General features: G+C 38.6%; 1 protein-coding gene across 3 annotated transcripts in view; it reads right to left on the bottom strand.

The window, feature by feature from the left end:
- Positions 1-2,891: 2,891 nt before the first annotated feature.
- Positions 2,892-27,259, bottom strand: part of iqsec1b (IQ motif and Sec7 domain ArfGEF 1b) — a 137,103-nt gene continuing 112,735 nt past the window's right edge. For all 3 annotated transcript variants that reach the window (XM_028447093.1, XM_028447094.1, XM_028447095.1), the window contains 13 exons: positions 22,735-22,999; positions 20,551-21,785; positions 19,523-19,684; positions 16,895-17,017; positions 15,034-15,200; positions 13,651-13,790; positions 12,112-12,141; positions 10,847-10,972; positions 10,669-10,768; positions 8,534-8,695; positions 8,255-8,437; positions 7,778-7,827; positions 2,892-3,829 (listed from right to left, as the gene is read on the bottom strand). In XM_028447093.1, the coding sequence (XP_028302894.1) occupies positions 3,236-3,829; positions 7,778-7,827; positions 8,255-8,437; positions 8,534-8,695; positions 10,669-10,768; positions 10,847-10,972; positions 12,112-12,141; positions 13,651-13,790; positions 15,034-15,200; positions 16,895-17,017; positions 19,523-19,684; positions 20,551-21,785; positions 22,735-22,999 (3,337 nt within the window). In that variant the 3' untranslated portion in view covers positions 2,892-3,235. The remainder of the gene's footprint in view (positions 3,830-7,777; positions 7,828-8,254; positions 8,438-8,533; positions 8,696-10,668; positions 10,769-10,846; positions 10,973-12,111; positions 12,142-13,650; positions 13,791-15,033; positions 15,201-16,894; positions 17,018-19,522; positions 19,685-20,550; positions 21,786-22,734; positions 23,000-27,259) is intronic.

Raw genomic sequence — 27,259 nt, 5'->3', positions numbered from 1 at the left:
GATTTTTTACAGTTACAATAATAATTGTGACATAATTGACGTAATTAATTATCAATTACGCGATTATGAATAATTGACCCCAACCCTGGTTCCCTTCCTTAATGATGTTTATCCTCCAGGACACTTTAACACACATTAGAGTTTAGTTTTTCCTTCATTATGGTTTACAGTAAACGTCTAGTGTGTGTGTGTGTGTGTGTGTGTGTGTGATCACTTCCTGTAATGCTTGGTTTAAGAATAAAACAGGAATGTTTGGGACATTTTAATGTACTGGTATTTGATTAAAAACTGTGATATTCTCTGGACCATTTGAACATTAACGTGTCCAAAACTAATCAATAACCAACATATTAAATGAATTGTTTAGTATTGGATTAAACACTCCTGTATAATCTTATTATTAATTATTTATTAATCTGATAAAAACATTCTCTGTGTCTAAATCAGGGACTAGTAATTTAATCATTATTGTGCTCTCATTAGCACTTCCACATATAAATAAATGATAAAATATGTACGGCACTGATAACATTAAAGCAATAATCGACAGATATCAGTTCCAGTCCCTTTACTTTCAATTTAGTTGATTTTGTGACATTTTGTGAAAGAATTTGAAAAAAATGGCAGGATTTGGGAAAAATTGAGAGTTTAAAAAATAAAGTTTTTAAGATTAAAAATGGCTGCCATCATGTGATATAAATATGGGGGGAAATGTGAGCCATGAAAATATTGTGGAGTTTCATTGACATGGTTGGTAATTTATTAATAATAATAATAATAATAATAATAATAATACATACATACATTTTATATAGCACTTTTTTGGACACTCAAAGTCACTTTACAGAATTAAGAGATTATTCTTTTACTCCACACTTAGTGGTGGTAAGCTACTACTGTAGCCACAGATGCAATTTACACAAAAAGTCATGGTTTCTCTGACTTTTTGCTTTCTGCTGTGTGCTCTAAAGGGCCGTATTCGGCCCCCGGGCCTTGAGTTTGACACGTGCTGTGGAGGATAAACAGGTCTGGGTGTGGGAACCATCAGGTGGTTACTGGTTAGGTACTGACCTCTCACTGGAACACACACACCCAGCGTTAGCTAAGCTAACGTGGGCTAAGCTATCGTCTGCAAAGCTAACATCTGTACGCTAACGTGGGCTAAGGTAACATCTGTACGCTAACGTGGGCTAAGGTAACATCTGTACGCTAACGTAGGCTAAGCTAACATCTGTACGCTAATGTGAGCTAAGCTAACGTGGGCAAAGCTAACGTCTGTACGCTAACGTGACCTAAACCAAAGTCTGCTAAGCTAACGTCTGTACACTAACGTGGGCTAAGCTAACGTCTGCACGCTAACGTGGGCTAAGCTAACGTCTGCTAAGCTAATGCCTGTATGCTAACGTGGGCTAAGCTGACGTCTCACTTCCTTCCAAAGCTTCACTCAAGGATGACAAATGACACAGATGTGAAAGTTGCAATAAATAGAGAAACGAGGGAGAAAAGAATAGAAAATAAGGGGTGTGGCCTATAGAAGTATGGTTGTATATACTGTATATATATATATATATATTGCACACATTAGTATGCATCTTAGTTTAGCAAACAGAGGCTAACTGCAGTTAGCGATATCACACATTCTCCAGCACACACTCCACAGACACTGTGCACGGGGTCGGCTGCGCTGATATGTCCCACACACGTTTGATATAAAAACAGACGGTTTTCAATCAGAGGTTGGAGAGAGAAACTCTCAGCCAGCTGAGAGCATCTAACACAAGCTCCTCCCCTTCTTCTTCTTCTTCTCTTTAGACGTGAATAGATTCACCGGCAGTTGCAGGGTGACATTCATCAAGTTTATCAAACGCTAAAAAAATAGTTAGAAAAATAAAAGCAGGGCGGGGCTAGCAGCTGCTACAAAAGGGCCAACATTCAGAGCATGACTCAGCATCTTTTTCCTGACTGAGGGGTGTTCCAGCTTCCATCGACCCAACACAGTGACGTAATGTGGAAAAACAATAGTGAGAGACTTCCTTTAGTTCAACGACAATAGTTCCCATGACAACAGAGGATTATAGTTACTACAGAGTACTGAGCACAGTGTGGGCTACTGCAGATAGGTCTGTAAATGTTATTGGCACAGTTATCACCGCTAACATAAAGCACTGTGAGCTACGGCTACAGGGAACTCTCCATGAGCAGCGTCCGCCTGAGCAGCAGAGTGTAACAGAGCAACAGGAAGTTGCTTTTTTACATAGTTTGTGATCAGCTGCTGCAAAGAAAACCAAACTAATGTGAGCAGAGCACAGAGGAAACAGGAAACTGGTTCACTTCCTGGTATGGACCGTGGGACAGTCAGTGGGAAGTTGCATGTTCTCCCTGTGCTTGCATAGGTGTGTGTGTGTGTGTGTGTGTGATGGGTGACTCCAATTACACTGGGTGCCACAAAAAGGTGATTTTCTGATTTAAAGGCCAAAATATTAGAATATAGTCTCAGTTTTTAGAATAATCTAAAATAATCTAAAGATTAATAATACAGGAAAGAACAAAGGATTTGTGTTTTTTTTTTACACTTTGTATATTTTTTTAGTTATTGAATATGTTTGGAGTAATTGTGTGTATTTTTTTTGTTGCTTTGTATGTTTTTACCCTCATTCTGTTTATCTTTGTTGTTCTTTGGTTTGATATGAGTCATTATGTACATTTCTGTTGTTATTTTGTGTTTTGGAGTAATTTTTATTTTTGTTTAGTTCATTTTTTAAATATTTTTGTGTATATTTTTTCCTCATTTTGTGCAAGCTTTGATAATTTTGTGTATTTTTCTTGTTTTTTGTGCCATTTATATTCACCACTTATGTTTTTTGGAGTCATTTTTGTGTATTTCTGTTGTCGTTATTTTTCTCTCATTTTGTTTGTTTTAAAATTAAATTTGTGTAGTTTTCCTGTGATTTTGTCTTTTAGGAGTATTCTTTTGTGTATTTATTGTGTATACATGTTATGTATATTTCTCAATATTTTTGTAGTCGTCGTGTGTTGTGAATATTGTGTATTTTTCTCACATACAGTATATGTTTTTGGTGTAATTTTGTAACAGAGGAGCTTAGCATTAGCATTAGCATTAGCTCCCTACCATGGCCTCATCCTGCTCACATTCACTAAAATCACTGAGTGGAGGATGAGTCAGCAGATATCTGATTTGTGCGTGCTCTGAGAAAGAGAAATAAAAACTGCTGAGTCATGACACAAAGAGCTGATGGAGGCACAGGTGTGGCGTTGTGGGCGTGGCCTCCTGTGCTACACCACTGTGCTGATGCCGCTGTGCTTGGGCTTGGTGCTGCTGGCTCCCTGGGAGGATGGCTGGGCGGGGCCGTGGTGGTGAGGGGTGGGTCCGTGGACGGGGTGCGGCGGGGGTGGGGGGTGTGCTGGGTGGTGGGGGTGAGGTGGGTAGGGCGCCTGCTGGGGGGCAGGGATGTACTGGTGTGGGGGGTGCTGCAGGTTGGTCGGGGGGGTGGTAGTGGTGGTGATGGTGGTAGGGGGGCGGGTTCTGGGTCATGTGACAGAACTGGGCATGGTGCGAGTGCATGGGTAGGGGTGGCTCCGCCTCCACGCGGGCGGTGTGGTGGAGGTTGGTGGGGTGAGGGCTGTGAGAGATGAGGGTGGGGTGTGCGGTCTGGGGGGGGGTGGGACTTGGAGACTTTAACCGCCTGGTGCCGAACAGGGTCCCCAGGAGGGAGGAGGAGCTGGGCAACGATTGGCCGCTGTAGCGGGAGGGGCAGTCCCTGCTGGAGGGGGGCCGGCGCCGCATGTGGGGGCTGCTAATGATGGAGCCCTGGAACAGAAAGGATGGTCAGACCCCCCCAGAGGACCAAAACACCCCTCCCTCCAAATGATCTATGATCAAATGTAAAGACGACGTCATCATAACTCAATATAAATATAGAATATTTAATTAAATTAAGACTTTAAAGCAACATGTGACCTGATACTTTGATGCTGAAATGTAGTGAGCTCTGGACTTTCACAATAAAGTTGTAATAACACAGTTTGAAGAAAACGCTTCGTTGATTGATAATCAATCAGCAAAGATGGTGATTGATTATAGAATAACTTTTAATAACTTGATATTATTTATATAATCGATTTTCACATTTGATGTTTGGTTACCAAGGATACAAAACATTTTTACACGTTAAGGATCAAGATTAAATAAAATAAATATAATAATAATGTTCAGAGAAAAAAGTCAGAATTATGGATTTTCACATTTTCATTCAGATGCGACAGATTTCATTGACTTTTTACACGTTTGAGGCGTTTTCTTTATTACATGACAAAAAGGTAAATGAATGTTATATTTTCATACATTTGAAGAAAAACGCATCTGATTTAGTTTCTCTATTTCATGTACATGAGGATGGTCAGGCATTAGCATTAGCATTAGCAAATGAGCAGCATCTACAGAAGGGAAACTGTATCAGAGGCTTTTTTTCTTTAAATGTGTGTATCACAAAATTCTGAATTAAAATGTAAAATTCTGACTTTTTTGTCAGAACATCTATAATAATAAAAAAAAGTTGGACCTTGTTTATATATATATATATATATATAAAATAAAACATACATAATAGTGAAGTTATTGATTATACTTCATACTACATCTGCAGCATTAATAATATATATTTATAATCAGGTCAGTTTTCTATCTTTCTTTATTCACTATAATGAGTTTGATTAAAGTGAGTTATTTTAGCACTAAATTGATTTGAAGCTAATAATGAGAAAATAATCATATATTCCATGATTCCAATAACTTCTTTAGCATATTTGCATATTTGTATGAATAAAGTAGTTATAGAGACACAATAAGAAACATGATCATTAATAGACAATGAAAGGAAAGGACAGGGATAGAGGATCAGGCAGAATGTAGAGGGTTAAAATAATACAAATAATCAATCAATCAATCAATCAATAAATAAATAAGAGAACCCCTCTACAGGTCCTGACGGTGGTTTGTGTTGTGCTAAGCAAGGATTAGCATTAGCATTAGCCACTTTTAGCTCAAACGCATGCAGAACAGCCAAGACACATTAGGGTCATTTCACGATATTTCATCAAATATCCCACACTTTTTTAACCAATTATTTAGTGATTATTTAATGTTGACTGTAAATGTTTAGTTTGATCTGATCAATTATTTTATAGATATGGATCATATAGTGAGGGGGTGTGTCCTTATTTATCTTCCATGTTCATCTTCCAATATGTCTGTAACTCCATCACATATAAAGGTAAATATGGTACAGTAATAAGCTCCGCCCACTCTCTCAGAATATAGAAATAGATCTGCTATACATCATATCTGGTGGACATGTCAGCTCCTCTAAATAGTCACTAAGTCAGTGTGTGTTTGGGTCTGGAACATGTTCAGTAAACTACTTAGCATATGTCTCAGCTCCCTGTCATGTGATCAGCTTAGAGCTATGAACATAGACTGTTCACATCACTAATGATTAGTCACAGATATACATTGGTTCTAGACTGACACGCTCTGGAAATATGAACATATACTGTTTATATTATTTTCATTGGTTCATAACTGTATGTGAGAATGTAAGAAATAATCTGATCTGTTTTCATTTATAATATAAATCAGATGTAGGTACTTTTATCACAGCGGAGCTACAAAAATCAGCTTGTTTGATCAGAACATCCTGTGTTTATGACTTTTTAAACGGTTTTCAAAAGTATATTGGTTGTCAGAAAAATTATGAACGAATTTTGATGAAATTTTCAGGAAATGTTGATAATGGAACAAGGAACAGCTGTTTGTGTACATGTGTGTGTCCTCAATTTTTAACCAATCCACTTAAAATATTTCCAGTTAATTGGTTTTCGGCCACAGATGAAACCATTCAATTTTGGTGACGATAAGTTCAGGATCAAGGTCACAAAAAAATATCAAAATTTTCCATCTTTAGCAAAGGGCAACATTTCAAAAACTCATATCTCCGTCAAATCTTCATCGATTCCTTCAAGATTTTGAGGGTTGATGTAAGGTTATGACATGCAACATCTGACCAAACAGGATCCGGATCCAATCCAGATTGCTGACTCAGCGATTATTGGAAATGAACATTGGAAAACCCATTTATGACTTTCAAAAATTCCTCTACAGTTTAAATAAGTTTTGATTTCATTCAAATTTGGTGGATTAATGTTGGGTTGTGACCTCTATCAGTTATTATGATTAACAGGAAACAGCTAAGAACGACAATGAGCATTTTCAAAAGTCTGTGCTGCATGAGCGCTTTTATCTGTCTGTCTGTCTGTCTGTCTGTCTGTCTGTCTGTCTGTCTGTCTGTCTGTCTGTCTGTGTGTCTGTCTGTCTGTGTGTCTGTGTGTCTGTCTGTCTGTCTGTCTGTCTGTCTGTGTGTCTGTGTGTCTGTGTGTCTGTCTGTCTGTCTGTCTGTCTGTCTGTGTGTCTGTGTGTCTGTCTGTCTGTCTGTCTGTCTGTCTGTCTGTCTGTCTCTGTGTGTGTCTGTCTGTCTGTCTGTCTCTGTGTGTGTCTGTCTGTCTGTGTGTCTGTGTGTCTGTCTGTCTGTCTGTCTGTCTGTGTGTCTGTGTGTCTGTGTGTCTGTGTGTCTGTCTGTGTGTCTGTCTGTGTGTCTGTCTGTGTGTCTGTCTGTGTGTCTGTCTGTCTGTCTGTCTGTCTGTCTGTCTGTGTGTCTGTGTGTCTGTCTGTGTGTCTGTGTGTCTGTCTGTGTGTCTGTCTGTGTGTCTGTGTGTCTGTGTGTCTGTCTGTGTGTCTGTCTGTGTGTCTGTCTGTCTGTCTGTGTGTCTGTCTGTTAGTTAAATAACTTGAAAAGTTATCAACGGAATTGGATGAAATTTTCAGGAAATGTTAATAATGGAAGAAGGAACATGTGTTAACAGATGTTCTGCTTTTCCCAAAAATGAGAAAATACCAGAAAATATATAAATAGCAGCTGTGCCTGAGCCTGCTCCTTTAAAGGCAGTGGCTTCTGGGTAATGTAGTAGTGGTAGGGAGGTGCATTGTGTATATGTCCCGCTGGGTACTCGTGCTGTACTTGATGGTGGTCTGTGCTCTCCTAGTGTTGTGTATGTTTGTTATTGTCTTGCTCATTGTGAATCATTTTGTGCATTTCTGTCGTCCTTTTGTGTATTTTTCCCCTAAAATATATGTTTTCTGGACTCGTTTTGTGTATTGTTGCTGTCATTTTGTGTTTTTTGGATTAATTAAGTGTATTTTCGTTAATGTTTTGTTAGTACCGTGGGTTTGCTGAGTCATTTTTTGTGGTTTTCTAGTCTTTTAGTCTACTTTTATTGTCATTTTCTGTAATTTTGTGTATTACTGTTGTCAGTTTGTTTTTCTCTCGTCTTTTACTGTATTTTCCTGCAATGATGTAATTATTTGTGTTTTTTAATGTATTCTTGCTCTTGTTTTGTGTATTTTTCTGTCATTTTGTACATTTACTTAAAGGGTTGCAAAAACTTACAAGTTGCCTATTTCTGGTATTAAAGAAACTCTTTATTGGGATATAAAACTATTTTTCTTAATGTGACTTTTTGATTTGAATTTTGGACCCAAAGTTGAAGTTATTTCACCACTCGTGGATAATGAGAATCCTGTCCACGAGGTCATGTTTTCAGTGTGTGGGATGTCCTGACCATGAGTGTAAATAACGTTTAATGACCCAATGACGATAAAAAGAAGAACACACGTCATGCTGCTGGTGTCACGTCTCACACTTACTTCCATATTGCTGTCTAGTGATCCTGCACTGCTGCGTCTCCCACGCTTTCCTGCCCACAACATGTGACACAACATTAGAACAGGGCAGAGGGGGAGGAGCTAACTCTGCTCCACAAGAGCTCTGCCTACAAGCACGCTGTAGAAATCTACACATCTATATCTACACATCTATATCTACACCTCTACAGTATATCTAGACATCTACTGTATCTAAGTCTACAGTCACAGTGTCTGCTCAACAGTCATTGGTAAGCCCCGCCCCTTAGATAGGTGCTGTGGTATCTTCCGTTTGTAGACCACTCCCTCCTGCTGACTCAGCAGAAAAACTTTGGGTAGAGTGAGATGGAAGAGGGGGAGGGGTGAGGGGGCAGGGTACGGATCACGTGTGTGTGTGTGTGTGTGTGTGTGTGTAAGTGTATTTTATATATCTACACCCTGAAGGTGTGCTGTTCTGCTCCGTCTAACAGATGTACTCACCTGCGTCCGACAGGTCTCTGAGGGAGCTACTGAGCGCGCTCCTCTTCAGACCCTCTCCGATGGCGTAGCCGTCGTCCAGACTTCCACGGCCCACGTTTCCGTTGCCCGTGTCTTTCTTTAACCCTGAGGTCTGGGACATGCTGGGCCTCACCACCACCACTCCTTTCTGCTTCTCCAGCTCAGCTGTAAACCACACACACACGTCACTCTACACACACACACACACACACACACACACACACACACACACACACACACACACACACACACACTACTCACACTCTATCCTGTACTTCTCCATCTCCTGGACCTCTGCGATAGACTCTCGCAGGTCATCCGTGAACTTTTTCCGGTCCTGAGGGTTGGGAGCGTTGAAGTTGATGAGGACTTTAATGTCTGCCCCGGGAATGGCTGAGGTTAGACGAACTCCGTTAGGATAATCTGGAACAATAAATAATTAGGTTAACATCACTCGTCTTTGGAACATTGTTTGATTCAAAGAAAGCAGCTGCAAAGACAGATTTAAGGCTTTGATCATCAAAGGACTTTATGCTATGTAGTATGTGGCGACTGATGCATTCTATGGACCAGTGGTTCTCAAACTTTTCAGGCCCGTAACCCCCAAAATAAAGGTCTCAGAGAGCAGGGACCCCCACTGTAGCTGAAGGTGGTTGAACACAGACATGAACATTGAAGAACAGTCATGTGGAGACAGGACCATCTATAAGGGGGAATAAAGGAGAGATTTTTGGGGTCCATCCATAAAGTCAGTAAAATGATGGTCTATTGTTCTATGAATCTGTGATAACCACATTTATTTATTCATCTGAATAATATCCACTGTTATCCAGGAACGTTTATTATTATTATTATAGTCATCTTAAAGATGGAAATCCTGGTTTTTTCACTAATAAAATGGTTCAAAATGACCAAAAATGGAACAATTAGTTTAAAGTGGTAAATAATAAACTATAATTCTCTTCAGCCCAATAACATCAAACACCTTCTCACTCCTTCATTGATGCCACATTCCATGTGTGGCAAAGACTCTATATTGGAAATGAATTTGCTTCTTTTGAACAACTATCTGTTAAATACTATAACTTACCCCTTTCTCACTTATTTACATACTTGTAAGTAAAGCACTTTGCTTTAGCCTCCATCCTGGGGTTCCCTGACAAACCTCCCTAATGTTATTGACGAGGTGATGTATAATCTTGATTTCTGGTTTGGGTTCTCCTTCATGTCCACCATCAGAGGGGTGTGGGAGGGTCTCGAGGTCGGTATTGGTGAGAGTGGTGCACTGAGCTCATATTCACAAACCCAAACTGTGTGGAAGCTGCTATCACGTCAGTTTTTAGAAGAATACAGAATTTTATTTTGAAAGAGCAACAGCGAGAGGCACTTTGTGCATTTTTGGACGGTAATGACGTATGTTTTCACCAACAAAGCCTTGTTGTTGTTGTAGTAGCGTCTCTGCAGCGCATGCTGATGACATCATCATTTGTTATCATGTGATTGGTTAAAACAAATCATAACGGACAGGCGCTTTGCCCAATTAGCTTCAAGCATTTTGTTCATGTCCCTCCCTGGTTCTGAAAGGACACACCCAGAGTTAGAGGGAGGAGCTACACATCAATCCTGATCTTACCAGGTTAGTTTTCTGTACAATTCTGTCCAAATGTTAAAAAAAATATTAATAAACACTACACTGATAAATAATAGACATGACAAATGGTAAATGTGGTTAAATTGGCAATAAATAATCATGAAATATGATGAAAAAAGGTTAAAAGTGACAATAATGATCAACATATGTGACATTAGGTGTAAAAGTGGTAGAAATGGTTTATAAGTGATGAACATGTCTGGAAAGTGGAAAAAATGTGTAGAAAAGTCATTAAAATGTGATGTAGAAGTGTCAGAAATGGGAGAAATGTAGCAAAAATACATTAAAAGGAGCAAAAATATGGCAAGAAAAAGTGATTAAAATAGGTTAAAATATGGTGAGTTTGGTGAAGTTGTGGAAAAATGTTAAAATAATAAAAAAAAAATGATCTGAAATTGTTCACCTAGTTTTTGTGTAATGCAGGTTCGATTTTCATAATTTTTCCATTTCCTTTCCACTCCGTTACCATCAACCGTAACCATGGAAACCTCATCAATCCAGGAGGCACTAAATACTGTTTCATTCTCTTATTTATAAAGTTTGATTCTTTATTATCCCTAATTTTTCATCATTTTGCTCCACAGTTGTTTTTCATAGAAATCTGAGTAAAATGTGTTAGTCAGACATAAGGGGGCGGGACTAGGATTTAGAAATAAGAGAAAGGACGAGAGCCTAAAAAGTTTGAGAACCGCTGATTTAAAGTGTAAAAACATGTATTTATAGAATGAAGAAAGGAAACACTCACACTGATTCTCAAAGAGAAGAACTTGCATCCCATAGAGTGAGAACGACTGTCTGAAGCTGTACGTCACTGAGTTCTTCTTCTTCTGGAAGATCTTTGTCACCTGTACAGTTTATATTCAAACGTCTTCCTCACATTCACCTGATCACATGATCATATCACATGATCATATCATTCTTACCACGAGCAGGTCGTTGAACAGAAAAATCTCCCTCTGGTGTAAACCCAACTTCTGGGGTTTGTTTGGGTCTGGAACCTCAAACAGTCTGCAGTAACAGACCAGTCTACGATGGGGGAGGGACAGGACCTGGAAACAGGAGAGCACGTCTTCAATGATGACTCAGCGTTACAGTCAGCGAGCAAACATGTTCTATACATTACATATATATATATATATATATATTATGTTATAGCAATTTAGACTTTCTTTATTTCCAAAATGAGATAAACATAGTATTATAATAAATAAATAAATAAAATGTGTAGAATAAGCTCATGTCACCAGTGGTCAATTACAATTATGTCTTCAATTATCCATTTTCAATGATAAATAAATTATAATTACAGTGACCAGCATTTTTTCCAATAACAAATAAAATGTCAATGATTATTTTACAATTATCAACCTCTTGTGATAGCTTTCTGTTAGCATCCCTTATGATAACGGGTCAGTTTTGACCAAAGTTTGGTTCAATAATTATAATGGTAATCACGTAATTGATAATTAATTAAATGTATGCTGTAATTATAAATGTAATTGTCATTGAAAAGCTGTTGAGGTTGTAATTGTAATATTTTTGTGTATTTTACAGATGATTTAAAACATTTTGTTTCGGAAGTCGGTAATTGAGATTAATTGTAATCAACTTCAGTAATTGAGAACATAATTGTATTTGACTTTCAGGGGAAAGATTGTAATTTTATTTTTATTTGTAATTGGAAAAAATGCTGAGTTGTAATTGAACATGGATAACTGAAGATGTAATTGTAATTGAAAAATGGAATTGACCCTTAAATCAGTTATAAAATACACTACTAAATATTATCTATCATATAATGAGTTTATTATCTATTGATTACCTTTTTAAACTTCCTAATCAATGAATATATGTATGGTGTTTTTTCTGTCACTATATCCATAGATTTATATATTTTTAAATGATGAAATAATCTTAAAGAGGTAAAGTAGATCTGAAACATATTATAATCGTTATTAACTATGTATACATGAGACTAAAACTACTTTCATATGTTTCACCAGGTTTGCCTTTAGTTAAATTATAATTGATAGTTTTTATAGAATTTCCATTACAAAGACAATGATCTGAACTCATTTACTATTCAATTACAATTACAACCACAACAGTTTTTTGTCAATTATAATTATAATGACACATTAATGTAATTAATTATTAATGAAGCAGTTGTGATGTTTAGAATACTCACACAGCCCAGACCATGATGTAAAGATCCAATCTGATAAACAGAGACACACGTCAGCAGCAGCTCATATTAAACATAATCAATAGAGTAAATGATGATGATCTTTATCAGCGTCAATGATCCAGATCTGTGTTTATAGAGTCACACTAAAGGAAAGGTCGTTAGAAAGTCTCACTGAATGTTGTTCACACTTAAAGTAAAAATAACAACGCGTTTCATTAGTGCTACAACTTTAACGCCTTAATTGTGATTCATAAATTACACAAAAATAAAATATGACTGTACAACAAAACAGTGTAGGGCATTGTACTGTCTGTAAATATGCATATATATATATACAGTATATATATCCTTGCCCCTACCTGTTAACATGTAAATATCTGTAACCTTTATTATTTTTAGATTATTTTATATATGTATATATTTTTTATATATTTATATTTGTGTATAGCTTCTATTATAGTTCATTACACTATATATGTGTTTTTGGGGTATTTCTGTGTGTTTTCTTCTTCTTTTTATTGAGACATCATGTCAGTAAATTTACCCACTGTGAGATCAATAAAGAATCTATAAATCTACTCAAATCATTTTTTGTTGTTTTTTTTCCCTCTAAACAACGTGGAACCTTTGTCATGTCACTAGTTCCTGGTAGACCCATAACACTGATGCACAGAGCACAACACAAGAAACAGGAGAACCAGAGGAGACGTCGTTGCTGAGCTTGGTGATCATCTCCTCCTTTACATTCTGTATAGTGTTTACTACCGTAGATGTTTTAATGTAGATCAACCTCTCAGTGTCTTTCACTCAATGATCTACGTCTACAATGTTAGAACAAAGACTACCGTAAAGTAACAACATTAGTAATGATGTGAGCACGTCTGCAGTGTGTGATGTCACTAATGTGTTTCAGAGAAGAATGTTAAGCTTCAATAAAGTGTTCAGGTGGGCGGAGCCAGGTAGAAACCCGATAAGGTTTAGTTCACGGACAATGTTGCCATGGTAACAGACTCAGAAGAACATACCTCACGTTTATGAATGAGATACTCAGAGTTTGAACATAACCTGCTTTATGGAATAAACCTCTGGAATGTTCTGGTTTTTATTTTAATACAAAAACACATCAAACTTTATTAAAAACCCAGAAAAGCATGAATATATCTTAGTTAAACATAAGTTAGTGTTTTGTGAACAATACAATCATAATATTCTTTATTCATATTACACATTATGTTAGCATTCAGTGATGGAAATAATAATAAACACTATTTAGCTGTTTATGATCATTTATTGTTTTCATTAATTTAGTCATAAACCAAAATACATTTAAACTGCTTCTCTTATCAAATATTGTTAGAAGGTTAATGTAGATGAATTAATAAAGACTCTGACTAATTGTTTTATTCTAATCTCACCACTAGTTTTTAATAAACCCAGAGTAAGTGGGCGTGTCCTGTTTTTCTCTCTCTACACTTTCTTTCTTTGTCTTATTTAGTTTGAAAGTCAAACACTTCCTGTCTGTAATGTAGTCACACTCACCGGCTTCTTCCCCACAATCAGCTTCTCCACCTTCTGAACCTGAGACACGTGGTCTTCATTCGTCTTCAGCTCTCGCTTACGAATGCGTTCGTAGATTCCCACCAACATCTCCCTCGGAATGTCTTCACCATCATCCACTCCTACCACAGGATGAGAGAATACAGCATGAAGCAGGGATTAAATAAACTAACACACACTGCTGCACTCACACCTAACCACCTTTACACCATTGGTTCTAAGCCTGTTCAGACCCCTGTGACCCCCAAAATAAAGGTCCCAGAGAGCAGGGACCCTCCAAAATAAAGGTCCCATAGAGCAGGGACCCTCCAAAATAAAGGTCCCATAGAGCAGGGACCCCCACTGTAGCTGAAGGTGGTTGAACACAGACATGAACATTGAAGAACAGTCATGTGGAGACAGGACCATCTATAAGGGGGAATAAAGGGGAGATTTTTGGGGTCCATCCATAAAGTCAGTAAAATGATGGTCTATTGTTCTATGAATCTGTGATAACCACATTTATTTATTCATCTGAATAATATCCACTGTTATCCAGGAACGTTTATTATTATTATTATAGTCATCTTAAAGATGGAAATCATGGTTTTAATCATTAATAAAATGGTTCAAAGTGACCAAAAATGGTGGAAAAGGAGGAGAAATGAGATTTTAAAAACCACAGAAATTAGTTTAAAGTTGTAAATTATAGTGAATAAAAACAGAGAGAAAAAGTGGTAAAAATAGTTCAAAGTGTCAATATTAGAAAAATTAGTTTAAACTGATAAATAATGGACATAACAAATGGTGAATGTGGTTAAATTGGCAAAAATAATCACAAAATCTGGTGAAAAGAGGTTAAAAGTGACAATTTTTGTTTTGTGCACCAACTACCAAGACAAATTCCTTGTACTGTCCTTAAAACTGTACATGGTCATTAAAACATTTCTGATTCTGATTCTGAACATCTGGAACATTAGGTGTAAAAGTGGTAGAAATGGTTTATAAGTGATGAATATGTTTGGAAAGTGGAAAAAATGTGTAGAAAAGTCATTAAAATATGATGTAGAAGTGTCAGAAATGTAGCAAAAATACATTAAAAGGAGCAAAAATATGGGAAGAAAAAGTGATGAAAATATGTTAAAATATGGTGAGTTTGGTGAAGTTGTAGAAAAATGGTAAAAATAAGCAAGAATAGGTTAAAATTGTTCAAAACATTTCTTGAGTTCTTTGAAGGCATCTAATGAAATCCTCCCAGTGTCTCACGACCTGACCCAAAGGTTGAGAACCACTGCTTTAGTGCAGCTTTGCTCTTTTAATTCTTAACATTTGAATAAATTCAGTTTTGTTACAAAAATAAAAACAACCAGAACATCAGTACGGTACCTCTCAGGTTCTTGACGAAGTCGTCCAGCTTCATCTTCCTCTCTGGTTTCACGTTGGGACTGTACATGTCAGTGTTGAGGAGGATGATGGCGAAGGCCAGGATGAAGATGGTGTCTGGGTTCCTGAACTGTCGTACGACACCAGGGTTACAGATGCAGTAACGCTGGCTGGAGGAGAATTACAGACACGTCATGTTAATAATGAATAATGACACAGCAGAATGTGTTTGTGATGCTAACACAGAAACTAAGCTAGCAGTTAGCAGCTGCTAATCATTAGCAACATGTTCTAAATAACTTAAAACGTGTAAATATTGACAAAAAATTTAGAATTTCATCCAGATTTATACATTACAAATGTTGGCATGATCAAAATAACCTGTTTTACAGTTTTTAAGATTTTATCATTAAATCAATAATTATATGAACTATTCAGTGTTATTGCAAAGTTCAGATCCTTCTTTTCCTAAAAAACAACAATACTGCAAAAAGCCACTAGGGGGCACACACCCACACACACCCACACACACGCACACGCACACGCACACGCACACGCACTCGCACTCGCACTCGCACACGCACACACACACACACACACACACACACACACACACACACACACACACACACACTCACACTCACACTCACACACACACACACACACACACACACACACACACACACACACACACACACACACTCACACACACACAGTGCATTGCTAAACAAAATACATTAAAACAGGAACATAAAAACAAGTTAGAAGTTTATTATTAGGAAAAGCTTTGCAAAGCTTTAATTTAAGCTTTGAAAAGCTTAAATTAAATTAAATTAAATTAAATTAAATTAGTTCCACTGCTTTAGATAGGTTGTTAAGAGTTATGGATGGTCATAATGAGCTCTGTGTGTTCTGTTTTTATCATGCACTAATACACAATGTTTGAATGTTTTAACGTTTTACAGCATTAACGTAAAGGAGTGGTCAGCATCACAGCTGGAGTCACTCCAGATGTTCCAGATGTAAAGCAGATTTTCTGCAGGTATGGATGTTCCTTCCTATTGGAGGATTTTAGTGAAGTAAACAGAGCTGAAACTTATTAATCAGCCTTTTCCTCTTAACGTTCGTTAATGTTGCAGACTCCTCTGAGGTGGTCTGACCCAACAGGGTCTGCGTCTTAAATAGTTGTAGCCATATAATGAAATGTTACCTATCCTGTTGAGGAATGATATATACTATTATTAATAATAATCTGGAAGCACACAAAAAATAATCTTATTCAAAATGATCATTTGCTTTATTTAGTTAACTATCCTGCTGGTATTTAAGCGATAAACTAAACTCTCTCTTTTTTTAAAAAAATATTAAATCTACCAAATAGTTGTTGATTGAAACATTGGGTTAGGGGTCATGTTCTAGCACTCAGAGAATGCTAATGCTAATGCTAACGCCAAGACTCACCTGTATGCATCAATCAACTCTCCTAGCTAATGCTAACGCTATCGCTAATCTTCACCTGTAGGCCTCAATCAGCTCTCTTAGCTAATGCTAACGCTAATGCTAATCTTCACCTGTAGGCCTCGATCAGCTTGCTTAGCTAATGCTAATGTTAATCCTCACCTGTAGGCCTCAATCAACTCTCCTAGCTAATGCTAACGCGTAATCCTCACCTGTAGGCCTCAATCAGCTCTCTTAGCTAATGCTAACACTAACATTAATCCTCACCTGTAGGCCTTGATCAGCTGTTAGCTAATGCTAATGCTAATCCTCATCTGTAGGCCTTGATCAGCTCTGTTAGCTAATGCTAATGCTCACCTGTAGGCCTCGATCAGCTCTGTTAGCTAATGCTAATGCTAATGCTCACCTGTAGGCCTCAATCAGACGCTCCACCTTCTGAGCTTCTCCCTGAACTCTGATGTGAGCCTGGAACTTCCTCAGAGCTTCATCCAGCTCCATCGCTGAGAAATCCATCTCATCCACTACACAGCTGGAGATAAAGAATCAATGAGTCACATGATCTACTCAGAGAGGATATAGATCTGTGTTAGATCATAAACAACACACAGACAGTAGATCATTGAACACGAGGTCATGCTTTCTGCAGCTCGTTCTCTCCTGTATTGTACAGTATTATAGTATTTTTAGTGGCATTGACCATTTATTGAAGAGTGACCTCATCACGACTAGAAACATGTTCCTTTATCTGGAGTTATTTAGGGGCGGAGCCAGGGTTGGGGTCAAACACAGATGTAATCACGTAATTCACAATTTATTACAATTATGATGTAATTATATTTATAATAAGAAAAATGTGTTGCTGTTTTAATCGTAATTTAATGGTAATGAGTTCAGATAATTGTCATTGTAATTGTCATGGTAATAAAAACTGTCAATTACAATTTGATTAAAGTCAAACCTGGTGAACCATGTTACAGTTATATGTCTCACACATACATTGTTAAAAATTATTAAAATATGTTTAATATCAAGTCACTTCTCTTCAGGATCATTTTACCATTTATAAAAAAATATATAAATATACAGTGAGTACGGAAAGTATTCAGACCTCTTTCAATGTTTCACTCTTTGTTTCATTGCAGACATTTGCTAAAATAAAAAAAGTTCATTTTATTTCTCATTAATGCACACTCAGCACCACATCTGGACAGAAAAAAAACAGAAATGTAGAAAATTTTGCAAATGTATTAAAAAAAAACCCTGAAATATCACATGGTCATAAGTATTCAGACACTTTGCTGTGACACTCATATTTAACTCATACTGTACATTTCTTCTGATCCTCCTTGAGATGGTTCTGCTCCTTCATTAGAATACAGCTGTGTTTAATGAAACTGATTGATTGATTAGGAAAGGCCACATAATCCTTAAATAGAAGAAGTTTGGGACCACCAGAACTCTTCCTACACCTGGTCGTCCAGACAAACTGAACAATCGTGGGAGAAGAGCCTTGGTGAGAGAAGTAAAGAAGAACCCTAAGATCACTGTGGCTGAGCTCCAGAGATGCAGTATGAAGATAGAAGAAAGTTCCACAAAGTCAACTATCACTGCAGCCCTCCACCAGGCAGGGCTTTATGGTAGAGTGGCCCAATGGAAGCTTCTCCTCAGAGCAAGACACATGAAAGCCTGCATAGAGTTTAACAAAAAAACACATGAAAGACTCCCAGATTATGAGAAATAAGATTCTCTGATCAGACCAAGATTGAACTTTTTGGTGTTAAGCGGTTTGTGAGGAGAAAAGCAGTCACTGCTCATCACCTGCCCAATACAATCCCAACAGTGAAACATGGTGGTGGTAACATCATGCTATGGGGTGTTTTTCAGCTGCAGGGACAGGACGACTGGTTGCTGAAGGTTCACCTTCCAACAAGACAATGACCCTAAGCACACAGCTACAATAATAAAGGAGTGGCTTCAGAACAACTCTGTGACCATTGTTGACTGGTCCAACCAGAGCCCTGACCTAAACCCTACTGAGCATCTCTGGTGAGACCTGAAAATGTCTGTCCACCAACGTTCACCATCCAACCTGACAGAACTGGAGAAGACCTACAAAGAAGAATGTCAGAGGATCCCCAAATCCTGGTGTGGAAAACTTGTTTCATCATTCCCAAGAAAACTCATGTCTGTACGAGCTCAGAAGATGTTTCTACTCAATACTGAGCAAAGGGTCTGAATACTTATGACCATGTGATATTTCACTTATTCTTTAATACATTTGCAAAACAAAAGCTAACACAAGAGGAAAGTTACAATTAATAAGAATTATTTATTAAAGACAGTAATTGGGGTTAAGTTTAATTGAACTTTAGTCATTGAGAATGTAATTGATTTCAGGAAAAAAAAAGTTTTTAATTGTAATTGGGAAAATAGGCAGTCACAGTAATCGAGTTATAATTGAACATAGATAATTGAAGATGTAATTGTAATTCACCCAAACCAAGGGCGGAGATTAGGGCTGAAACAGCTGAGTGGTTCACTTTTCTATTCTACACACACACATTTTCACTAAACTGTTAGTTTTTTGTTGTTTGTCTAACTTTATGAATGTTTCCAGGCAACATGAATGGGTCTGATGTAGAAATATTAACCCTGGGGGAATTAAATATGGATTTATTTAAATATGAGACAAACTGATGGAGCTTTTTACACTGGAGCTCCTTCTAATCAAACTAAAAGTGAACTGATGAAGATGTTACACCTGCTGACAAATACCAACAAACTTTGTGAATGCAGCGTGTCTAAAGATGTGTCTGATTACGTAGAGGACGTTATTTAAATGAACAGGAAGATTATTTTGAAATTACAGCTGAAAACGAGCTCCATCTGAATGTTTCTCTCAGTATTTCATTCTTCCTGATATTTTAACGTCTTTAGAAACTTCTTCAAAGTGTCTGAATGAGGACAGATTACAGACACTTTACATTCTACTGATGATGATGATGATGATGATGATGATGCATTGTAAACTCACTCCAGGACGTCCCGGTTGAACTGTTTCTGTCTGTTACCCAGGAACTCTCCAATCATCTGCCTGCTCAGGCCTTTCCTCTGCAACAGGAAGTGGGCCACGCCCACCGGGGTCTCTGGGACGAAGTTTCTCTCAATCAGATACTGGATGCCTTTCTCTGGTTTCCTGGACATGTCAGACACACACACACACACACACACACACGCTACACATCATCATTCTGTTGAATGTCATAATTCCCACATTTTAAAGTAAATAACACATTTAATACAGCACTTATTCTGACTTTGAACCATTACATTATATCCACATCGTCTCTGTCTTTGTGACAAGTGTGAACACTTTTACATATTTAATCTCTAAAAAAGTTTGGTACAGATGTAAAAATGGTCTTTCATCGTTAAACTGATCCTAAAATCTGCTAAATGTCCTTATTAGTAGATTTATGTCTAACAAAACACATTATTATGCACCATTTGTTTAATAACCCTTTAAAAATAGGACTACTTTACAGTTTTAGAGTCTGTGTTCCTCCATCTTGAAATCATGTGATTGATGATGTCTCACTGCCTGTAAACAGTGCGCTGACACGCTCCGGTAGCTGGAGTTAGAAAGTAAATCAAGAACTGTTGAAGACATACAAACACTGAGGACAGAAAGACTCCCACCCTAAAGCTAACTGTTACTCGCTAACTTCAGCCACTAGAGCGTGTCAGCGCACTGTTTAAGGGAGAGTAAAGGTCCCTTAGGAGAGCGCTTCTTCTCTGCTTCACTGTTTACAGGCAGTGAGACCGTGTGACATCATCAATCACATGATTTCAAGATGGAGGAACACAGGCTCTAAAACTGTAAAGTAGTCCTATTTTTAACAGGTTATTAAATGAAAATGGTTCATAATAATGTGTTTTGTTGGACATAACCCTACTAATAAAAACATTTAGAAGATTTTAGGCCAAACTTCTAAAAACAATGGAGGATCCCTTGAAGAAGCTGACCAGGGTTCTATCTGTGGTTCTCTGAGGTCTACGTACTTGTTAAAGAGGTTCAGGCCGATGCGGTAGTGCCTCTTACGGATGATGTCGTTGCTGAATGCGGGCGAGTCCCAGCTGTTGCGTGTTTCCTTGTGGTACGTCTGTTTGCTGAGGGTCTGCTCCCTCAGGCTGTCCCTGGACGACGACTCAGAGCTGCAGTTGATGGTGTCGTTGGAGTTGGACGTACTGTTGATGCTGTCGTTGTCGCCGTCGGAAAAGTCTGATTCGGACTTGCTCTGCCTGTTAGCGGTACCATTGATGGCTATGTGGGTCTCCAGCTGTCGTGGCCGATGGCGAGAGGCGTCGTCCTCCCTGGAGGGGCCCCGGGGCGTTAGGCCGTGGCCCACGGTCTTGGGGCTACTCTGCTGGTTCCGGTCGTCTCTGAGGCTTCGATCGTAGGCGTTCTGTCTCTTCAGAGAGCTGCGATCTGAGCGGTCGCTCAGCTCTACTGAGCTGTCACTGGGGGGCTCGATGGTCAGTAGGGGCAGGTGGTCCACGCGCAGTCGCTGCTCCTGGCACTCTAAGGAAGGTGTGCTGCGGCAGCTGGTGTCCGTGTCTCCTTTCTCATCCTTGTGAGCCAGAGACCAATAGTCTGAACGCTGACGCAGGTCTGACTCAGCGCTGGATGGTCGATCCACCGTCTGAGACAGGGGAAGGGGCGGGGATAACTCCTCCTCATCGATGTACAGGGTCACATCGCTGTAGGACGCCGTCAACTCGTCCAGTTTGTGGTGGTCGAGCTTCCCCTGGCGGTTGGCGTCCAGGTCCGGGTGACCTCGGTTCTTCTCTGACTGACCGTCCTCTCCGTGCAGAATGCGACAGTTCAGAGCGTCATCGATGGATTCCGCCAGAGACTTCACCTGCCGAGAAAAGGCATCCTCGAGTTCTGTGATGGTGTCTGTGTAATCGCTTTGCGTGGATGGCGTGTTGGTGGGCACACACATCTCCCCGCTGCGGTCGGACTGCATTAACGCGCCCATGTTGTTGCCGTCGTTAGTTAGTGACAGCTGCTTTCCTTCAAAGTAAGAGCTGTGGACTTTTTCAGGTCCTTCAAAAGAAAACTGCATCCTCATGTTGGACAGGACGATGCGTCTGGACATCCGATTCTCAGACATAGAACTTCTCAGACGCTCAAAATTCTTATTCATCTGGTACTGACGAAAGGCCGTCTGGATGGTGCGGGCAGCATGTCGGGTTATGAAACGCCCACCATATTTACGCTCTAGCATCTCCACCTGGGAAATAGGAAGATATATTAGTGGTGAAATATCAGATATGAGTCATAAAAACATGTTTGGACTTTTAAACAGAGGTCAGAACAAGTCAATGCTTCTCAAGTCAAGTCACTAAATTTTAAGTCTTAACAAGTCATTAGTACAGTTTATTCAACTGAAATAAACAATGAATTAGTTGAACAAAGAACATACAAATACTAATAATAGTGATATAATCTGATATATTGCTTTTATAAACAAATCAATCCAGCTTCTTTTTAGATTTTAAAATGTTTCACTGTTAACCAAACAAACAATAATCAGATAAAATCACAAAGTTCTGTGGATAAATGAATACAACAGGTGCACCATCATAAAATAATAATAAAACATGGGTGCATTCACAATCATAGGAGTAGCATCATAAAAGCAAAATAAAAAAATAAAATCCAGTTAACTAAAAGCTTTTCTGAAAAGCAAAGTCTTCAACAGAACCAGGTAGAATCTTTCTAGATCAATAATTATAGTATAATCATGAAATCTAAAGTGTTTCACTCTAGGAATCATTTTCTCTGGAGGTGCAGCACGTCTCAGCCCAGCGTGATGTTTTTATGATGATAACTGTTGTATATTATGATTTGTTGAGACTATTAAATTAAAGTTGACGACTTTTGACTTGACTTGAAACTCTAGAAGCAGCGACTTGTTCCAACCTCTGCATAAAACCTCACAAAACATGATTTTGAGATCTTAATGTGAAGATGGAGACGAAGTAGGACTTTAAAACTAATTATTGTTTAATCCATAAAGTTTGTGATTGTTTTGTTAGCTTTAGCTAAAGCTCCAAACCTCGACCTAAAGAAGGGTTTCTGAATAATTGAATGAACACATGAGGTTTATATTTAAAAGGTTATTTACAGACTGGGTGATGTCTGTCCATGTGCTACTGGTTAATGATGGTGACGTTCACCTGTTTGTCCTGTAGATCAGCTGACAGCTCATAGCTCTCTGATAGTGAGCGTGAGCGTTTGATAGCCTCCTCCTCAGCCTGTTTACGAAGGATGGACTGGGAGTGATGAAGCTTTACTCTCCGAGGCCTCAGGACGTGTCCGTACAGCTGAGAGTCAACGTGATGAAGGCCCCGCCCCCGGCTGTGAGTCACTGGGACGCAACCATAGCCTACGCTGGGATCCAGAGAGCCTAGCACCTCACTGCCTGGAGCATCAGCTTCAACACTGCAGAGTAGAACAGCATGAGTCAGCATATCTCAGCAAGAGTTAGAATGAGTCAGCATATGTCAACATAATTAAGCATGAGTCAGCACCTTTGAATCAGAATGAGATAGCATAATTGAGCATGAGTCAGCATGTGTTAGCGTGAGTCAGCATGAGTTATGCCGAGACAGCCTGTGTCAGCGTAATTAAGCATGAGTCAGCACGTGTCAGTATGATTACTGTATGAGTCAGCATTTGTCCGCATGTGTCAGCATGAGTCAGCGTGTGTCAGCATTAATGTATCAGAATTTGTCAGCATGGAGAGAGTGATGAACTCATATCAGAGAGAGAGAACAATCGGTGAGTCCAGGTCATGATTAACAAACATAAAGCACCACAAACAGACATGTAGAATTAATAAAACACCACTATTAGTGACAGCTCCGCCCCCTGCGGTGACTTACTGACAGTCCTTAAAGAGTAACTAAACCCCTGCATTCTGCTGACCTGCCACTAGGATGGAAATTCAAAAAATGTCTTGATTATGGGCGTTACTGCTGTAGCAGTAAGACACGCCCACTCTGATAGCCCAGTCGCTGTGCGCAGAGACAGGCTGTAATACACACAATGATGTGTCTGTACACACACACACACACACGTACACACACGCACACACACACACACAGGCACACACACACACGCACACGCACACGCACACACATTATAATAAAATTATAAATTATTTATTTTTTCATTTCAAATAGCCTACAGTACCTATAAGTTTGAAAGTGTCAGCATTTTGTGTGTTTCATAGCCCAAATTACTAAACAGTGCTATTTCCTGGAACAGCTGCAGTCTTTCTTTTTTTTTCACTCCGCTGTAAGGCAGAGGGAGGCCACGCCCCCTCCCAAAAGGACATTGCTGCTCAGCCTCTGTTCCCATAGTGTGTTTTTATGTGTTTGCACATGCTCAGTCAGTTCCCCAAGATGACAGCCATTTACGTCCAAAGGCAGCTCTCTACGCTGCCTTTGGACGTAACCGTGCTATGCTAAATGTTATACATACGTTCACAGTGCATTAGTGAATTGATCCAGCGTGGCTGCTGCTACGTTCTCTAGCTAGTGGGCGGGATAACACTACAGCGCTAGAGATGATAGAGAAACTTTGTTTTGAGGAAAAACAACATCTTTTAAAAGATGGAGACCAACACCTGAGCTACCAGACCTTCAGCAAAGGTAAGGTCAGAACATTGTTGGTTCTTTCTACAGTGAATGGAACAAAAGGAAGGATTGACTTTGTGGATGCTCCTCACTGAGGATGTTCTGAGTTGTTGTTGTTGTCATTTTCTCCATGTTTCTGTGTTTCCAACACAAACAACAGATGTGCTGTCGTGTCATGAGATATATGTTGTTGGAGAGTATGGAGGATATATTAAATAATGTTTATGTTTCTTTAATGGTGTTTATGATGTTGATTTTGTTAGATGATAAATACTTGTTCATGTGGATCTTGTTGGGTTTTTTCTTTATTATGAATTTTATATTTTGATAAACGCATTGAGATGATTTTGTTGGAAATTGCTTTATACAAATAAAGTTGAATTGAATTGAATTAAGCAGAAACATATGAAATTGTCATTGGTGGTCTGGATTTGCAACGTGCCTACCTAACCGTAGTGGTCACGACACATCACTGTCTGCCACCATCCTGTGCACATAGACAGACGAACACGCACGTCCGCGCACACACAGTAGACGGGAATACGTACACTATGTGTCTGTAAATACACACATAGGTTGATTAGAGCAGAATCTGCTCTTTATAGAAGCTCAGAGTCCAAACATCACCACACAAACACACAGAGCATTAGACTTCCTTAGTGACGCTGTCAATCAATGCAAAGTGAGGCCTGTGATTGGAGGAAACTCTCTCCCTTCTCTCAACTTTTATTGGAGGGGCGGGGCCAACAGTTAAAGTGATGACGCAGGGGTTTCAAGAGCTTACCGTTCAACCAATAGCAAAATTCAGTTGTAATAGCAGCGTTCAACCCTTAGTGGGCAGTATACCAGAGATTTTACAGTTAAATACACAAAATTAAAATACTTTTACTAAAATGTGTAGAGTGGGACTAGGATCAATTAACAGCACTATTTAATACCCAAATACACTTATATTCAGCAGAAAAAAGTTGGTTTTGGGTGTACACATAATACACCTCATTCTTTAAACTCTTCAAACTACACATGACTGCAGTGAATCCAAAGTGAGTCAGAGCTGTAATGTATGAGAGGCAGTGACCTGATGTGACTGAATCAATTCATAATAATAATAATAATAATACTCAGATTAAACACACCATCACCTAAAAACAGAAACACGATTCACACACCTCACTGTTCTCATTGTTTATCATGTTACCATGGCAATAGCGTGTAATATATCTATTCTTTAAAGGTCTCATATCATGTTATTTTTCACCATCTCTATTTGTTCTAAGAACCCCAAAAACATAGTATTTGAGTTTTATTTCCCAAACTCGCCTGTTTTCCAGAGTTTTAACCTCTGAAAAGTCACTTTCTGATCAACTCTACACAAACAGGCTGATTACTTTAATTTTGTGACCAGATTTTATGTCATTTGGGAAATTTTGTTGAATAATTTTAAGAAAATTGCAGGATTTTTTTTTTTTTTTACAATTTGAGATAAAACTGAGATGAAAAGAAAATTTGAGTTTCATTGAATTAGTGTATTCATTTGGATATTTCTAGCTGAGATATCTATAATTTAATTAATTTGGTAATTTAGACAATGATTCATGATTTCTGTGACTTTCTGGCTTTCTCCTGCGGGCCGAATCGGGTGCTCTAAGGGGCCGGATTTAGCCCTGGGGCCTTGGGTTTCACACATGTCTTAACCTTTAGAAATAAATAGAAAATAACAGCTTTCAACGTTACTCTTGTGTCAGAAGCAGCACATGTTGATAACGTTGTGTGTATTTACGTTTTCTTCAAAATAAAACATCATGTTGTGTTTTACTTGGTTTGATTAGAGGCTGTTTCATCTGATGACTTTTATTTTGAAGCCTGAGGCTGTTTCATCTAATGACTTTTATTTTGAAGCCTGAGGCTGTTTCATCTAATGACGTTTGGTCAGACCAATGACAGAGGTTTATCTGATACCAGATACCTGATACACCTCACTGAAACCTGAGGATGAACTAATATATAGACCGTACATGTTTACAGACACAAAGAGAAACAAACGTTGGACATGTAAAATACACTAAACACGCTCCAACACGTCTGTTCCACTAATCCATAGACTCAGCCATAACACGTGTGAGGTTGGCCCCTCCCACTTAGAAAGAGGACCGCCCACTACAATCATCATCACCAAAGCAACACTACACACACACACACGCACACACACACGCACACGCGCACACGCACACACACACGCGCACGCGCACACACACACGCACACACACACACACACACACATCTGAGGCTTATCTAAAGCTAATCCTCGTGGCGTAACTGTTTGTGAGCCGCCTCTAAACCCCAGTGTGTGTGTGTGTGTGTGTGTGTATGCTCACACTTTATTATTATCAGATATACGGTAATCTATGTTTTCTTCATGTCTGAGCGTCGTACATATGGTCGGTGAACTCTGATACCTGATCCCAGGGCTGCACAATTAAACACTTTTTAATCGTGATCATAATTTTGGTTGATACGATTAAATTAACCTGATTGTCTGTAATATTTACATTTAAAATGAGGCTCTGGTGCATATGTAATGAGACACTTTCTCAACCAGTGGTCAGCCAACCACCAGGGGGTTATGGTACATTTTAAATACTTTTTTTTTTAAAGTATAATTCTTATTTAAAGCTTCATTTTTCACTGTAAACTGTTCACATATTGTTTGTTTAAATGTAGTGCAATAAAAATGCAAACGGTTGCCTCACATGAATAATAAATAATATTAAATTAAATATGATTAAAAATAATAAAAATAAATCTTAGCCCTCAAATATCTTTATTATTACTGTTTTAAAACATGTGATTGCACATTTGGTGTTACTTTTAGGAGTTTTGAAGAAGAATCACAATTTTGACCTTTTTCAATAAAGGTAATTTTCTTCAAGTATTTTTGTGGAAACGTTGTGATGGGAGGCCCTGAAAATGTTTTATTCTGCAACAGAAAAAGCCTTGGCTCATGAGAACATGTAAGCTCGGAATCTCAGAAAACGATGCAAAACACAACTGTAGAAGAGAC

Source organism: Gouania willdenowi, chromosome 5 (genome assembly GCF_900634775.1).
Source record: "Gouania willdenowi chromosome 5, fGouWil2.1, whole genome shotgun sequence".
Taxonomy (NCBI): domain Eukaryota; kingdom Metazoa; phylum Chordata; class Actinopteri; order Blenniiformes; family Gobiesocidae; genus Gouania; species Gouania willdenowi.
Note: the sequence above shows the minus strand (reverse complement) of the source record. Positions and strands in the feature narration are given on the sequence as shown.